General features: G+C 45.0%; 1 protein-coding gene across 1 annotated transcript in view; it reads right to left on the reverse strand.

Annotated features, from left to right (window-relative positions):
* LOC124776034 (division abnormally delayed protein-like) overlaps positions 1 to 17674 on the reverse strand; it is a 1005302-nt gene that overhangs the window by 157429 nt on the left and 830199 nt on the right. Inside the window, exon 5 of the mRNA XM_047250874.1 lies at positions 2886 to 3048. Within this exon, the coding sequence (XP_047106830.1) occupies positions 2886 to 3048 (163 nt within the window). The remainder of the gene's footprint in view (positions 1 to 2885; positions 3049 to 17674) is intronic.

The following is a 17674-nucleotide window of genomic DNA, read 5'->3' on the forward strand; positions in this document are numbered from 1 at the left end:
TCTAGGTCATTTTGAGTATTGTGCCATGCAGAGGGTGAGATTTTCTGCCCTCCTCCCCACTTTAGAGCACTACTGGTTGAAAACAGTAAAAATCCTCAAAAGTGGGATATTGTTTAACACTACCGTATATTGATAATTTTTACTTATGGTCCGTCTGACAGCAACTGAATAAAACACAATTTTAGTGCCATACGCTTTTCGCCTTTATTTTCTGCAAGGCATCATCAGTGGCAGGTTGCGTGGACAATTTCTTACATATTACGTTCCTGTTGCATTTTTGGTGTTGTTCTTCTTCTTATGAACGTCAATTTGCGGTTTTCTGTTGAACAGAAACCAAAACATTGCATTAAAACAAGCGTTCAGTGCATAGTGCTGTGGAATGTGGAAAAAACCGCAAATTGACGTTCATAAGAAGAAGAACAACACTTAAAATGCAACAGGAACGTAATATGTAAGAAATTGTCCACGCAACCTGCCACTGATGATGCCTTGCAGAAAATAACGGCGAAACGCGTATGGCACTAAAATTGTGTTTTATTCCGTTGCTGTCAGACGGACCATAAGTAAAAATTATCAATATACCGTAATATTACACGCAACTGAGGAAGACAGGACTATAAAAGTTGAAGATTGTTTAACACCTTTACTTATATTTTATTGGACAGAGATCTCTATGCTTGCCATTATTATCCAGCGAGTTCCTGCTCTGACGAAAAAGCAGCCTAGTTGCCGAGCGTCCTAGAAGAGGACACTTCTCGTTATCATTTTGGAGAGTGATGACTTCACGCAAGGCTACGGAAGAGTAATGACAGAGGCTGCTGGGCGACTGATGGGGCGAGCCTTTCGGTCGTGCAGAAGGATGTTTCCATTCGAGTACTGGGTACAGAAAGAGATTAGCGGGCCGCTAACACCGCTGCATTCCGCACAGCGTTGTGAGGCAATTCCGTAGGGATGCGATATTAGTTCATTCCCTTCAGGAGGCAGTTATTTCATTTTAATACTTCGCAGCCAGCTACTTTGCTTTCAGTACGCGCTTTGACGATCTCACTGGTGTTCGATCCTATTTTGATGTGTTCTTTCTATAATTCACTAAGCGTGCTTACAGTAGCTGGTCGTATTCGTGTGTTACCTGCGTATCTTTGCATTCAACGTGTCCACCCACGTGTGCCAGGCTTACTGTTCACCATTACAACCCCACTGTCCAAGTAGTCAATGTTCAGTTGTTCAAATAAGTGGGTAACTCATGTGTCCGACTTTACGACAGTAAATCTGATTGTTGTAGTGCCCTCTTGTTTCTGTTATAGGTTAGATGATCCTTCCTCTCATTAATATGTCTGTGTGCGTGGTGTGGTGCCCATATTCTCATGTTTGACTGGGTTACGTCCTTTAGTTTTCATTAAGTAAGATATTTCCATTGTTGTTGTTGTTGTTGTGGTCTTCAGTCCTGAGACTGGTTTGATGCAGCTCTCCATGCTACTCTATCCTGTATCCGTTGTGCAACAATATTATTCCTTTAATTAATCTGCATGACCATATAGGGTGCGTTCGTTCACTGTACGTCACTAAAGATCTGACTTTAGCGTCATGTTGTTGTTGTGGTCTTCAGTCCTGAGACTGGTTTGATGCAGCTCTCCATGCTACTCTACCATGCGCAAGCTTCTTCATCTCCCAGTACCTACAGCAGCCTACATCCTTCTGAATCTGCTTAGTGTATTCATCTCTTGGTCTCCCTCTACGATTTTTAACCTCCATGCTGCCCTCCAGTACTAAATCGGTGATCCCTTGATGCTTCAGAACATGTCCTACCAACCGATCCCTTCTTCTAGTCAAGTTGTGCCACAAACTCCTCTTCTCCCCAATTCTATTCAATGCCTCATCATTAGTTGTGTGATCTTCCCATCTAATCTTCAGCATTCTTCTGTAGCACCATATTTCGAAAGCTTCTATTCTCTCCTTGTCTAAACTATTTATCGTCCACGTTTCACTTCCGTACATGGCTACACTCCATACAAATACTTTCAGAAACGACTTTCTGACACTTAAATCTATACTCGATGTTAACAACTTTCTCTTCTTCAGAAACGCTTTCCTTGCCATTGCCAGTCTAAATTTTATATCCTCTCTACTTCGACCATCGTCAGTTATTTTGCTCCCCAAATAGCCAAACTCCTTTACTGCTTTAAAGTGTCTCATTTCCCAATCTAATTCCCTCAGCATCACCCGACTTAATTCGACTACATTCCATACATAGACAACCCACACAGACCAAGTATCTTTTAGTGATTGGTGCACTAAACTTGGAAATGACACAGAGACGTAGCAGTATTTTTCAGCATTGTAGACAAGTCTCTGTGAACATCGGTCGGAAGTTCTACCACTAATTCGGACATGCCCGAAAGAACAGACGTCACATATTCATGTAATTGATTCGCCTCGCTTGGTAATTAATCCACAACATTCGGTGCGGATGCACATATACCTTCGACTTCCAGCGGGAAGCTAAGAACAAGCGAGCATGGAGGATATAGATGAGGACTGCGGATAGGTTGCGATAGGTGACAGTTTGGGTCAGACGGGGATCGGACCGAGATATTTCGCGCATTTGCGACGAACACTGTGTCCAGACGGCGCTGTGGCTCACGCGACTCCCTACCAAGCAAGACATCCTGTGGTCGAGTATCGGTCCGGCGCACCATTTTCGCTCGTCGCCGCTGATTCCGCATCGGAGCGCTCGTAAATTTTGCGCGCCTGCAGGAAACGCAGCACGACCGCTTTTGGTAGCTTTCTGTGGTCGCAAAGGGCAGCAGTGTGTTAACGTAGAGCAGCGGTGCTAGCGTGCAGCGATTGTCAGGCGCGCGCTGTGTGCATTGCGGTGCGGTACTCACTCTCCGACGCGCTGGCCGTTCCAGCAGTCGGCCGTGTCGCGGGTCTCGGCGAAGCTCTCGTCGGAGCACAGTGACTCGGCCAGGTTGGCGTAGAAGCCGCGGCTCCTCGTCAGGCTGGTCAGGAAGTGCTGCAGCTTCGAGGACAGCGTGTCCTGGCCCGACCCTGTTGGCAAATAACACATGTAATAACGAAGAGTCTAGGAGTATGTTAAAGGAAAAAGGCTGACTCTCAGCTGCTTTGCGTTGCTGTGCTAAAAGTAGAATAATTTAAAATTTTACGAACTTTGTCGTCTTTCTATCGTACGACCCATAATCACAGCAGATGTCCCAGAGGGCTTCGCTGCAAATAGGGTAACTTGAGGTGAGTTGGACCACTGGATGAGACGGGCCAGTGAAGTACGAGGGCTATCCACAAAGTACATTACGTTTTGGAATTAAAAATAAGTAAAGTGTTGGAAATTTTTTAAATTATATACAGATGAAAGCCACACTTAAATACTACTTTTCTACATAGTTGCCATTTAAATTAAGGCACTTATCGTAGCGATGGACGAGGTTGGAAATTCCTTCGTCGTAAAATTCGGCCGCCTGCGCCTTCAACCACGTGGTTACCTCTCCTTTTGGGACAGAAAAGGTGTGATTTTTGTGGATTTCCTGGAAAGAGGCACTACAATAAACTCTCAAAGGGATTGCCAAACTCTGCACAACCTCAGAAGAGCAATACAAAGCAAGCGCAGGGGAAAGTTGGGCTCAAAGATCTTGCTGATTCACGACAACGCCCGGGCCCACACGGCAAATGTCACTCGTGAACTTCTCGAATCTTTTAAGTGGGAGTTGTTTCCTCATCCGCCGTACAGTCCCGACCTGGCACCGAGCGACTTCCACTTATTCCCAGCAATGAAAAAGTGGTTGGTTATGCAGCGTTTTGATGACGACGCACAGCTTCATGAAGATGTAACCACGTGGTTGAAGGCGCAGGCGGCCGAATTTTACGACGAAGGAATTTCCAAGCTCGTCCATCGCTACGATAAGTGCCTTAATTGAAATAGCAACTATGTAGAAAAGTAGTATTTAAGTGTGGCTTTCATCTGTATATAATTTAAAAAAATTCCAACACTTTATTTATTTTTAATTCCAAAACGTAATGTACTTTGTGGATAGCCCTCGTATTTCGCGAATGCTCCGCTAGAGAGCAGCACCGTTCACTTGTGAGTAAGCTCTTTGTTGAACGAACATCGTGCAAAAGTGTTATTGTCATTATCGTCTTAGTTCAGGAGAAAATCACATTTCCTGTTTTGGTAAGTTGAAAAGTTTTATCGTGCAGTTACGTTCTTTTAGTATTATGGCACAGTTTGCACATTATTCCTGTAGTTTTATTACTAAAGGCTCCAAAACTGCAGACTGAAATCGGGGTGGTCCATCTCTCCCAGACAATCGGGATAGATGGACCAGTTCTATTTGTGAGTGATGGACCATGCATTTTAATAAGGGAGAGATGGACCACAATTAAATATATCTTAAGTGACCATGGAAATTACATTAGTATTTTAAAAATTGATCGAGTAACATGTTTTTGCATATTTGGTATTTTTCTCTTTCAGAAAAATGCCAACTAATTACAAAAGGACCGGATCTTGTGAGCGAGGCAAATGGACCGAAGATGGATTGATGAAGGCCATACATGCTGTGCGGGATAATATCATGGGTGTCGATGCTGCAGCTAAAGCTTTTGGTATACCTAAAACTACATTGAAAAGAAGACTGCAGTCAAAAAATTATTCTAAGGGTAGTATGGGACCTCAGCCTTTACTGGGTATTGAGAGTGAACGAAAAGTCATCGCTCACATTGAGAAACTTCAAGAGCGAAGTTTTGCACCGTGTAGAGACACGGTAAGGAGTATGGCATTTGAATTACCTGAAAGGCTAAATGTACAACGTACTTTCAATAAGGAATTAAAAAAGGCTGGTTACGACTGTCTTCATTCCTTTCTTAGACGTAGTCCCAATATAGTTGTAAGAAGAGCGGAAGGCGTGTCAGCTGCTCGAGCCAAAGGGATGAACAAAGACACCGTGAAAGAGTGTTTCAGGCTTCTTGCAACTGTCACGCGCGAAAACGAATGGTTTGGCAAACCAGGCCACGTCTACAATATGGATGAAACTGGACTGCAGCTGAGCAACAAAACTGGCAGTGTTTTAGCAATTAAAGGTTCAAGAAACGTTGCGTCAGTCACATCTGGCGAGAAAGGAGAGACAATGGCGAAGGAACATTTCTTCCACCCTTTCCCATAATGAATGGGAAAAGCCTAAAGCAGGAATTTATGGATGAAATGCCACCTGATGCAATTGTAAGAATGTCTGAAAAATCTGTAAATGTAAACAGTTCTATTTTCCTGGATTGGCTAAAAAACCATTTCACTCCCAGGAAACCAGCAGGAAAAGTACTGTTCATACTTGATGGACACACGTCTCACACAAGCTGTTTGGAAACTTTAGAGTTTGCAGGGGAACAAGGGATTATTTTAATGAGTCTACCTCCACATACAGCCCACTGGTTGCAACCGTTGGATCGAACATTTTTCAAATCACTTGAAAACTATTTTTACAAGGCTTGCAACAATTTCTTGATAAATAATCCAGGGAGGAAAATAAACCGTATTCACTTTGGAAAACTACTATATTCAGCGTGGGCTAAATCAGCCACCGTCGAAAATGGTACAAGTGGCTTCAAGGCATGCGGAATAATTCCACTGAGTATGTCTGCAATTCCCGACTGTGCTTTTTTGTCGAAAGTTGAGTCAGTGCCAAAAAATATAGGAGCACTCAAGCCACCAATCAGTTCACAGCTTATCAACAAACCTAGCGACCCCAAGCACGTCAAAAGAGCTGAGTTCCTCCGCCGACACAACTTCAAGCACCACTCCTACGAAGTACGAGACGTCCACGATTCCCGCATCAAAACTAACAACTCCGATGTCTAAGCAAACACCGACAAAGCTTTCGGAAGAAATATCACCTGTTCCTTCTATTGAAAAACACCGAATTTCAAGAGGAACACAACAACTGTCTCCAAAGAGCTAAACTCTGCTGAAAATATTAAAAGTGTAAAGGGAAAGAGGGATGAGGAAAGAAAGGCAACAGAAAAAAAGGGAACAAAAACTACCAACAAAGCAGAGCACTAGCGAGGAGAAAAAGAGACTCAAGAAACAGCAAAAGAAAAATGCTGCAAACAGTCCACCATGTTCATCAGAGGCAGAAAGCTGCAACACTGAAGACTTTGTAGAAGGTACTGAAAATAGCTTTGACGAATGGGATGAAGATGAATATGTGGGGTGCGGTGATATCTATTACGAAACCAACAAAAAAGACGATTGGATTCAGTGTATTTCCTGTTCACGATGGTCACATGAATGTTGTTCATCATTTGCTAATAAGTGTAATAGCTGTGGTAGGAGAAAAATATCCTAAAGTTTGCACAAAATCTACAAATCAATGAAAATCCAGTGTTCGCTTACTATTTACAAAAAACTGATAAAATTGTTTTGGTCTGAAATGTCTTACTGTATTCATTACTACATATTCCAATAAAAATGTATGAGTTCCATTCACTCTTTTCTTCATGAGTAGCAATTATGTACGTGGTCCATGTCTCCCACTACACTGGTCCATCTCACCCATACACCTACGGGTGAGATGGATCGCTGATGTGTATTTTTATTTCGTTGTGTGACCTGCACTTTGAGTGGGAGGGCCTCAATAATGTATTGTATGCAAGTTTATATGACAATCTATATGAAAATGCTGCCAGAAGTTAAAAAAAATAAAAATCGATTAATTTCACCCTAAAGAAAAAAAGTGATCCAACTCTCGCGGAGTTACCCTACCAAAACAGGTGAATACTCGTGGCAAGTCAGAACAATGCTCCAGAGTGGGGCTTGACCTCGGATCCATGTCTAACGACTGTGACCTTTTTTGTGTAACAATAATTTACTCATTAAGTAAATTAAAAAGGCTAGAAACAAAAGAAATTATTTCTTCATAACAGCTCTAAAAATACCTGTATCTCATAAATATTATGTAGCACGCGCAGCAGACAGCACACCGCAACAGGCCTGTGACACACCCTCCTCACACACGTCACGTCACGTCACGTCACGTCACGTCACGTGACATCACGTCACGTCACGTGGCGGGTCCAATGCCCACGAGAGAGAGGAGCCGTGGCGCGTACGTCACATCACGTGACACTGAAGGTGTTACGACTGCCCGCCGCCGTCTGCGGCGGAGAGGGAGTAACTATTTCAGATGAGTTTAGTAGTTCTTGACTGTCCATTTAAATGTATGCAAGCTGTCGATATCACACGACAAGGTAGACCTTCTGTAGGTAGCTTTTCCTTTACCTAATGATTTGCTGTCGGCCCTACACGAAACCAAGCGTTCGGGAAGTGTGGCGGTCAAGGCGACTAGTGTGATGTCACATGTTCGTTGCGGGGTCCACATTTCTCTTAGGCACCGCTGTGGTCCCTGGAGTCGGATAAAGCTGCCCGCGCAGCCAAAACAAGCTAGTGTCGTAGTCAGTCTACATGGTTACAACATATGTGCCGGCTTCTTGGCGACTTGCAGGGTTTGTACCAAAGGTTTCGAGAGTAGACCAAAAGGGATAGAGCGATGCGGTTTTCAGCGGAAAGGGTGGTGAGGAGAGGATGCTTGTCCAACGAATGTGATATGGCCTAGTCACCTCCGAGCAGTGACAGAGTGAGGAAAGTGTCGAGTTTAGTGCGTCTTGGTAAAATGGAAATGAGCGTACGGCATCGTTGACCGGGAGGCCCCCTTCAGGGAAGTTCGGCCGCCAAGCGCAAGACTTATTTCATTCGACACCACATTGGGTGACTTGCGCGCCAGTAGTGCGTCTTGGTGACACGTCGAGATTAAAGATGCAACGATAAGCAATCAGATTCCACATTAAACTGAAGAAAATCGCTGAGTCTGATTCTGGTAACCTCAGCCATACTCGAACTAAGAATTAACAAGTGTTACAAGATATTACGGGAAGACCGAGGACATTTCGATGACAACGAACGATTCGGGAGTCCGTCAGCGTCGCAGACGATCAAAAAAACGTTTTGAACGAGGATCGACACACGAGAGTAAGAATGAGAGCAGAGAATTGCATTATGCCAAAAGCGTATCTTAGCCTGATTTTGAGAGACGAAGTAGGGATGAGCAAGGTGTGAGCAAAGATCGTCCCAAAAGTGGTGAGCGATGAACAGAAACAAATCAGTGTGATGCTGTGTCGCGAGTTCTTGGAACACCGCTAAAGTACCCTAATTGCTTGGCCAGAGTGGTGGTAGATGACGAGACTGATTTCAAGTACGATCCTCAATCACGGGTTGTTGGAGGAAGTAAAAGATTCTTCGACTCGCAACCGTAAGTATGTTCCTGAAGACGCCTTTCAGAAAGCCTATGCAAACTGAGCTTAGCGGTGACACGGATGGAGAAGGTTTTGTACGTCTAAACGCAGTAAATCTCTTTAAAAAAGTTATTCTTGACACTCTGTGGATGGGCCCTGTACGTTGCGAGTTTGGACTATGTTTGGTGTTTGACTCTGGCCAGATTTCTCTTATACAAGTACTTGCACCGCTGCACGGTCTTCATTCTTCGTGTGACCACAGCCAGAGCCGAACTCTCAAGCTGTACAGAACTTGCAATTAGTAATTTTGTTCATATGAAGAGAACAAAGTCACTGTTAAAATAAATTTCAATTCCAAAATGTGTGAGTGTATGTAAATAAATTATTTTAAATAAATTTATTATAAATATTAGAAATATTAGTGCATATATACGTCAAACAGAATTATATGAAACAAACCTGTTGCCATACGAATAATGATGGAAGTGGAAAGTGTTAGACGTTGAAGCACCCATCTGATATATATTAATCTTCGTGAAGATGTTTATTACACCTGCCCGAACAGCTGTGCGCGTCGAATTGCCGCTTCCGGGACGGGGTGGTACGTCGGACCCGGATCGAACCCGCCTGGCTGATTAGCGAGGGAGGTCAGTGTGTCAACCAGCCTGATCGCGGCTTTTAGGCGATTTCTTACATCCCACAAGGTGAATACCTGGCTGGGTCCCGCCTCAGTTAATTTACAAAAAGTTCTCTCGCCTTCACATGGATAACGGTACTTACAGTCAGTTCAGGTACACATATTCTGTCCCGGGGGTTAACGAGGTGGGAACTGGCCACTCGCGAAACTAACCGTGAAAAATCCGTTAACAATCATGCCGAACCTGCAACGATGCGGGACAAGGGAACAAGAAAAAGAAGAAGTGGAGATGTTCACCGTATAACGAGTATTAAATTTTAAACTTTCATTTCATTTGGAGTGGATGGCTATCGTTTATTTTTATATACGTTGTGGCATGGAAGAAAACAGCTGCCGAATGTCATTTTCAAAAATTAGCTTCCATGCCAGAAACACATACTTTGTCAGTTGAAACATTGCTGGTATGCAAGCATTCGTCCCTTCATCGCTTTCCAAACTTGTACCACGCTGTACGGGAGACCAATAAGGTGACTATTCACGCAGTCAAGGACCAGTACATAGCTAAGCGCGTTCGCCCTGTGAAATGAAGTGAGGGGTCTTGCATTATCTTGCTGGAATAGGTCATTTGCTATACACTGGTCAGGAAGTGTGTGACAACAGGTATTACACTTCTGACCATTAAAATTGCTACACCAAGAAGAAATGCAGATGATAAACGGGTGTTCATTGGACAAATATATTTACTACAACTGACATGTGATTACATTTTCACGCAATTTGGGTGCATAGAGCCTGAGAAATCAGTATCCAGAACAACCACCTCTGGTCGTAATAACGGCCTTGATACGCCTGGGCATTGAGTCAAACAGAGCTTGGATGGCGTGTACAGGTACAGCTGCCCATGCAGCTTCTACACGATACCACAGTTCAACAATAGTTGTGACTGGTGTATTGTGACGAGCCAGTTGCTCGGCCACCATTGACCAGACGTTTTCAATTGGTGAGAGATCTGGAGAATGTGCTGGCTAGGGCAGCAGTCGAACATTTTCTGTACCCAGAAAGGCCCGTACAGGACCTGCAACATGCGGTCGTGCATTATCCTGCTGAAATGTAGGGTTTTGCAGGGATCGAATGAAGGGTACAGTCACGGGTCGTAACACATCTGAAATGTAACGTCCACTGTTCAAAGAGCCGTCAATGCGAACAAGAAGTGACCGAGACGTGTAATCAATGGCACCCCATACCATCATGCCGGGTGATACGCCAGTATGGCGATGGCGAATACACGCTTCCAATGTGCGTTCACCACGATGTCGCCAAACAAAGATGCGACCACCATGATGCTGTAAACAGAACCTGGATTCATCCGAAAAAATGACGTTTTCCCATTCGTGCACCCAGGATCGTCGTTGAGTACACCATCGCAGGCGCTCCTGTCTATGATGCAGCGTCACGGGTAACCGCAGCCATGGTCTCCGAGCTGATAGTCCATGCTGCTGCAAACGTCGTCGAACTGTTCGTGCAGATGGTTGTTGTCTTTCAAACGTCCCCATCTGTTGACTCAGGGATCGAGAAGTGGCTGCACGATCAGTTACAGCCATGCGGATAAGACGCCTGTCATCTAGACTGCTAGTGATACGAGGCCGTTGGGAACCAGCACGGCGTTCCGTATTGCCCTCCTGAACCCACCGATTCCATATTCTGCTAACAGTCATTGGATCTCGACCAACGCGAGCAGCCATGTCGCGATACGATAAACCGCAATCGCGATAGGCTACAATCCGACCTTTATCAAAGTCGGAAACGTGATTATACACATTTCTCCTCCTTACACGAGGCATCACAACAACGTTTCACCAGGCAACGCCGGTGAACTGCTGTTTGTGTAAGAGAAATCGGTTGGAAACTTTCCTCATGTGAGCACGTTGTAGGCGCCGCTACCGGCGCCAGCCTTGTGTGAATGCTCTGAAAAGCTAATCATTTGCATATCACAGCATCTTCTTCCTGTCGGTTAAATTTCGCGTCTGTAGCACGTCATCTTCGTGGTGTAGCAATTTTAATGGCCAGTAGTGTACTATTTCTACCTTCCTGCTGCATACTGGTGAGCATTCAGTCTCCCGTGACAACTACCAATTCAGTCCTATTTACATATCTAACAGCTCTCCGAATCACGATTCGAGATGTTGGAGGTGTTGGAGGCTGCTTCCTATGACCTTGTGCCACGCCATCTGCGGACACGCTGGTGTTGATGTGAACGCCACAAACAGAAGCGAGGCTCTTGGCTTAACACCAGAGAAAACGACTCTACGTCCCTGTTGACTCTGGCGCTACACTTCGCATGTCTGTGATATGGTTTGACGGTGCGCCGCTTGCTGTAGCCGCACTGTCTGAGGCTCCTTGTCACGGTTCTTGCGGCTCCCCCCGTCGGAGGTTCCAGTCCTTCCTCGTGTGTGTCAGTGTGTGTGTGTGTATGTGTGTGTGTGTGTGTGTGTGTTTTGTACTTAGCATAAGTTACTTTAAGTTAGATTAAGTAGTGTTAAGCGTAGAGACCGATGACGTCAGCAGTTTGGTCCCATAAGAACTTACCACAAATTTCAAAAAAGGTTTCGACGATAGACGACGCCCGACACCCAAGCTTACAGTAATATGTTCGCGACGGTTAGTTGTCACACTCTCCTGCTGTCCTGTAACCTTTGCCCGGAATCCAGCTGGTATAGCCCGTCTGTTCGTCAGGGTGTCGAACAACCCTAATATCTCGAGGTTTCAACGTTGTTCTCTTCTGTTAAGACTCATACCTCCTCCTTTTTCCACGCTGTGTCCTGATTCCAACTCATCAACACTGCAGTTCTCATTCCACTGCAGCCAGCTGTCGGTAAGATGCTCCCACGTCCGTCATGTCAATGATTCGACCTTTCTCTTAGAAAACGTCCATAAACTGCACATGGGCATCCTCTGGGCATGCTGTGTTATGACCTCCACCCTATAAATTCGGGTAACCTTAGACACATTTCACGGTCATCATGTACGAGGGTCACTCCAAAAGAAAGACACACATTTTTTTTTTTTAATCCATCTTTTATTCTACATGTTCGAAAGTTTTACAGTGTGTAGATACATCCTTTAGGAACAATATTTTCATTTCTCCACATAATTTCCATCCCTCTCACCTGCATTACGCCATCTTGGAACCAGCGCCCGTATTCTCGCACGGTAAAATTCTGGACCAACTTCTTGAAGCCGCTGTTTGGCAGCGTGCACAAGGGAGTCATCATCTTCAAACCTTGTTGCACGAAGAGAGTCTTTCAGTTTCCCAGAGAGATGATAGTCACATGGAGCCAGGTCAGGACTGTAAGGCGGGTGTTTCAGTGTTGTCCATCCGAGTTTTGTGATCGCTTCCATGGTTTTTTGACAGACATGTGGCCGTGCATTGTTGTGCAACAGCAAAACACCCTGCTTTTGCCGATGTGGCGGAACACGACTCAGTCGAGCTTGAAGTTTCTTCAGTGTCGTCACATATGCATCACACTTTATGGTGGTTCCACTTGGCCACAAGCAAGAGTCCTTCGGCATCGAAAAACACCGTAGTCATAGCTTTTCCAGCAGAAGGTGTGGTTTTGAATTTTTTTCCTTGGGTGAATTTGCATGATGCCACTCCACTGATTGCCTCTTCGTCTCTGGTGAAATATGATGGAGCCATGTTTCATCACCTGTCACAATTCTTCCAAGAAATTCATCTCCACCATTCTCGTACTGTTCCAAAAGCTCACTGCATACCGTTTTTCTTGTTTCTTTGTGAGCCACTGCCAACATCCTGGGAACCCACCTGGCACAAATCTTTTTTAACGTCAACACTTTCAGTATTCTGCAAAGCCTTCCTTTCCCTATACCAACGTACCGTGACAGTTCGTATACTGTGATGCGTCTGTCAGCAGTCACCAATCCGTTAACTCTCTGCACATTGTATGGAGTGTGTGCAGTACGAGGCCTGCCGCTGCGAGGACAATCCTCAATATTTCCGTGCCTGCTTTCATCACGTAACCTGCTTGCCCACCTACTAACTGTACTGCGATCGACAGCATCATCTCCACACACCTTTTCCAACCTCTTGTGGATGTTTCCTACTGTCTCGTTTTCACATCACAGGAATTCTATGACAGCACGCTGCTTCTGACGAACGTCAAGTGTAGCACCCATCTTGAAGACATGCTGTGACGGCGCCACTCACGGGAACAGGTTGAACTTTGAAAACAAGCGGGAAGGACGTATCTACACATTGTAAAACTTTCACACGTGCAGAATGAAAACTATATTTTTACAAAAATAATGCGCATTTCTTTTGGAGTGACCCTCGCTCAATTCTTTTGGAGTGACCCTCGTACTATCAATATTATTCATTTGTAAGTATGGATTTTTTCTGGACTGAAAATAAGCTTGTATAAGGATGACATTTTAATCAGTGCATCTGACAGGCCCGGAGATACTGAAGTATCAGTTTGGCAGTGTTCACTCAAGTTATTCGTTGTGCAACACATTCTGTTTTCATCAATGTAGGCCGGCCGAAGTGGCCGTGCGGTTCTAAGCGCTGCAGTCTGGAACCGCGAGACCGCTACGGTCGCAGGTTCGAATTCTGCCTCGGGCATGGATGATTGTGATGTCCTTAGGTTAGTTAGGTTTAATTAGTTCTAAGTTCTAGGGGACTAATGACCTGAGAAGTTGAGTCCCATAGTGCTCAGAGCCATTTGAACCATTTTTCATCAATGTAAATCTACACTGAAGCGCCAAAGAAACTGGTATAGGCATGCGCATTCAAATGCAGAGATATGTAAACAGGCAGAATACGGCTCTGCGGTCGGCAACGCCTATATAAAACAAGCGTCTGGCGCAGTTGTTAGATCGGTTACTGCTGCTACAACGGCAGGTTGTCGAGATGTAAGTGAATTTGAACGTGGTGTTATAGTCCTCGCACGAGCAATTGAACAAACCATCTCCGAGTTAGCGATAATGTGGGGATTTCCCCGTACGACCATTTCACGACTGTACCGTGAATATCAGGAATCCGGTAAAACATCAGATCCCTGACATCGCCGCGACCGGAAAAAGATCCTGCAGGAACGGGACCAACAACGACCGAAGCGAATCGTTCAACGTGACAGAAGTGCAACCCTGCCGCAAATTGCTGCAGATTTCAATGCCGGGCCATCAACAAGTGTCAGCGTGCGAACCATCATGAAACATCATCGATATGGGCTTGCGGAACCGAAGACCCAATCGTGTACCCTGATGACTGTACGACACAACGCTTTACGCCTCGCCTGGGCCCGTCAAAACCGACATTGGATTGTTGATGACTGGAAACATGTTGCCTGGTCGGACGAGTCTCGTTTCAAATCGGACGAGTCTCGTTTCAAATCGTATCGAGCGGATGGACGTGTACGGGTATAGAGACAATCTCATGAATCCATGGACTGTTCAAGATGGTGGAGGCCCTGTAATGGTGTGGGGCGTGTAGAGTTGGAGTGATATGGGACCCCTGATACGTCTAGATACTACTCTGACAGGTGACACATATACGTAAGCATGCTGTGTGATCACCTGTATCCTTTCATGTTCATTGTGCATTCCGACGGACTAGGGCAATTCTAGCAGAAAAATGCGACACCCCACACGTCCAGAATTGCTACAGAGTGCTCCAGGAACACTCTTCTGAGTTTAAACACTTCCGCTGGCCACCAACTCCCCAGTCATGAACATTATTAAGCATATCTGGGAAACTTGCCACGTACTGTTAAGAAGAGATTTGCACCCTCTCGTACTCTTAAGGATTAATGAACAGTGCTGCAGGATTCATGGTGTAAACTCCCTCCTGTAGTACTTCAGACATCAGTCGAGTCCATGCCACGTCGTGTTGGGGCACTTCTACGTGATCCACGATATTAGTCAAGTGTACCAGTTTCTTTGGCTCTTCAGTGTACTATGTGAAAGCCAGTTAACTGTTCGAATAACGTGGATTTTTTGTAAATGAAAGGTACATTTAATCAAACAACTACGTCATATTGAAATGTAGTTTTCATGAGAATATGCTGAAGCCTTATGGGAAAGAATATCTTCAGCATGATTGATTTAAGGAGATGAGACCCCTTGAAACGAATGTAGCTAACGAAACCAACCCTGATGTCTGGCGCCTAAAACATAAGGCACAAATGTTATCCATCTGAAGATGGGCATGATGGCGTGAAACATAACACAGCATTGAAATGAATGAATTTTGAAAGCACTTGTGGCTGGCTGCGTTATTCATCAACAATCATTGACGGCCACGGGGTTCCCGAGATCCAGCGTGCGTGGATATAGTAACAGAATACTTGCATACCTGTTCGTGAAAGGTGACATGATATGCATGTACACGGACACAACATTCACGTACTGGAGCTGAACGTCCAGCTGTAGTACTGGTGTACAAATGCCATCATTCGTCGCCGATGAACAGCAGTTAGCGTGGGTGATGAACCTTGTTCCTGGTGCAGAGGCCCATACGCGGCACGTTCGCTGTAAGGTTGTCGAGGAATACTTTTGGTAGCGCCTTGGCTCCCTTTGGATATATATACAGGGAGGTCCATTGATCGTGACCAGGCCAAATATCTCACGAAATAAGCGCCAAACGAAAAAACTGCAAAGAACGAAACTTGTCTAGCTTGAAGGGGGAAACCAGATGGCGCTATGGTTGGCCCGCTAGATGGCGCTGCCATAGGTCAAACGGATATAAACTGCGTTTTTTTAAAATAGGAACCCCCATTTTTATTACATATTCGTGTAGTACGTAAAGAAATATGAATGTTTTAGTTGGACCACTTTTTTTCGCTTTGTGGCAGATGGCGCTGTAATAGTCACAAATATATGGCTCACAATTTTAGACGAACAGTTGCAAACAGGTAGGTTTTTTAAATTAAAATACAGAACGTAGGTACGTTTGAACATTTTACTTCGGTTGTTCCAATGTGATACATGTACCTTTGTGAACTTATCATTTCTGAGAAAGCATGCTGTTACAGCGTGATTACCTGTAGATACAACATTAATGCAATAAATGCTCAAAATGATGTCCGTCAACCTCAATGCATTTGGCAATATGTGTAACGACATTCCACTCAACAGCGAGTAGTTCGCCTTCCGTAATGTTCGCACATGCATTGACAATGCGCTGACGCATGTTGTCAGGCGTTGTCGGTGGATCACGATAGCAAATATCCTCCAACTTTCCCCACAGAAAGAAATCCGAGGACGACCAATCCACCTGTCATGAAATATGCTATTCTTTACCGCTTTAACCGCACGCGAGCTCGCATTCGGGAGGTCGACGGTTCAATCCCGCGTCCGGCCATCCTGATTTAGGTTTTCCGTGATTTCCCTAAATCGCTCCAGGCAAATGCCGGGATGGTTCCTCTGAAAGGGCACGGCCGACTTCCTTCTCCGTCCTTCCTTGATCCGACGAGACCGATGACCTCGCAGTTTGGTCTCTTCCCACTTGATTCCTGTCTCCTCAGCACGTAACAAATCGACAATCGCACATGAGCTATGTGTCGGACATCCATCATGTTGGAAGTACATCGCCATTCTGTCATGCAGTGAAACATTTTGTAGTAACATCGGTAGAACATTACGTAGGAAATCACCATACATTGCACCATTTAGATTGCTATCGATAAAATGGGGGCCAATTATCCTTCCTCCCATAATTCTGCACCATGCATTAACCTGCCAAGGTCGCTCATGTTTCACTTGTCGCAGCCATCGTGGATTTTCCGTTGCCCAATAGTGCATATTATGCCGGTTTACGTTGCCGCTGTTGATGAATGACGCTTCGTCGCTAAATAGAACGCGTGCAAAAAATTTGTCACCGTCCCGTAAGTTCTCTTGTGCCCAGTGGCAGAACTATACACGACGTTCAAAGTCGTCGCCATGCATTTCCTGGTGCATAGAAATATGGTACGGGGGCAATCGATGTTGATGTAGCATCCTCAACACCGACGTTTTTGAGATTCCCGATTCTCGCACAATTTGTCTGCTACCGATGTGCGGATTAGCTGCGACAGCGGCTACAACACCTACTTGGGCATCATCATTTGTTGCAGGTCGTGGTTGACGTTTCACATGTAGCTGAACACATCCTGTTTCCTTAAATAACGTAACTATCCGGCGAACGGTCCGGACACTCGGATGATGTCGTCAAGGATACCGAGCAGCATACATAGCACAAGCCCGTTGGGCATTTTGATCACAATAGCCATACATCAACATGATATCGACCTCTTCCGCAATTGGTAAACGCTCCATTTTAACACGGGTAATGTATCACGAAGCAAATACCGTCCGCACTGGCGGAATGTTACGTGATACCACGTACTTATACGTTTGTGACTATTACAGCGCCATCTGTCACAAAGCGAAAAAGGTGCTCCAACTAAAACATTCATATTTCTTTACGTACTACACGTATATGTAATAAAAATGGGGTTCCTATTTTAAAGAAAAAACGCAGTTGAGGTCCGTTCGACCTATGGCAGCGCCATCTAGAGGGCCAACCATAGCGCCATCTGGTTTCCCCCTTCAAGCTAGACAAGTTTCGTCCTTTATAGTTTTTTCGTTTGATACCCCGACACCCCCCCCCCCCCCCCCCAGTGCTCTTGCTGCCATATGCCGTCTGTGAGTTGTTATTGAACGTTGACGTCGAAATAGGCGGTGGTCATC

Source organism: Schistocerca piceifrons, chromosome 2 (assembly GCF_021461385.2).
Source record: "Schistocerca piceifrons isolate TAMUIC-IGC-003096 chromosome 2, iqSchPice1.1, whole genome shotgun sequence".
NCBI lineage: Eukaryota > Metazoa > Arthropoda > Insecta > Orthoptera > Acrididae > Schistocerca > Schistocerca piceifrons.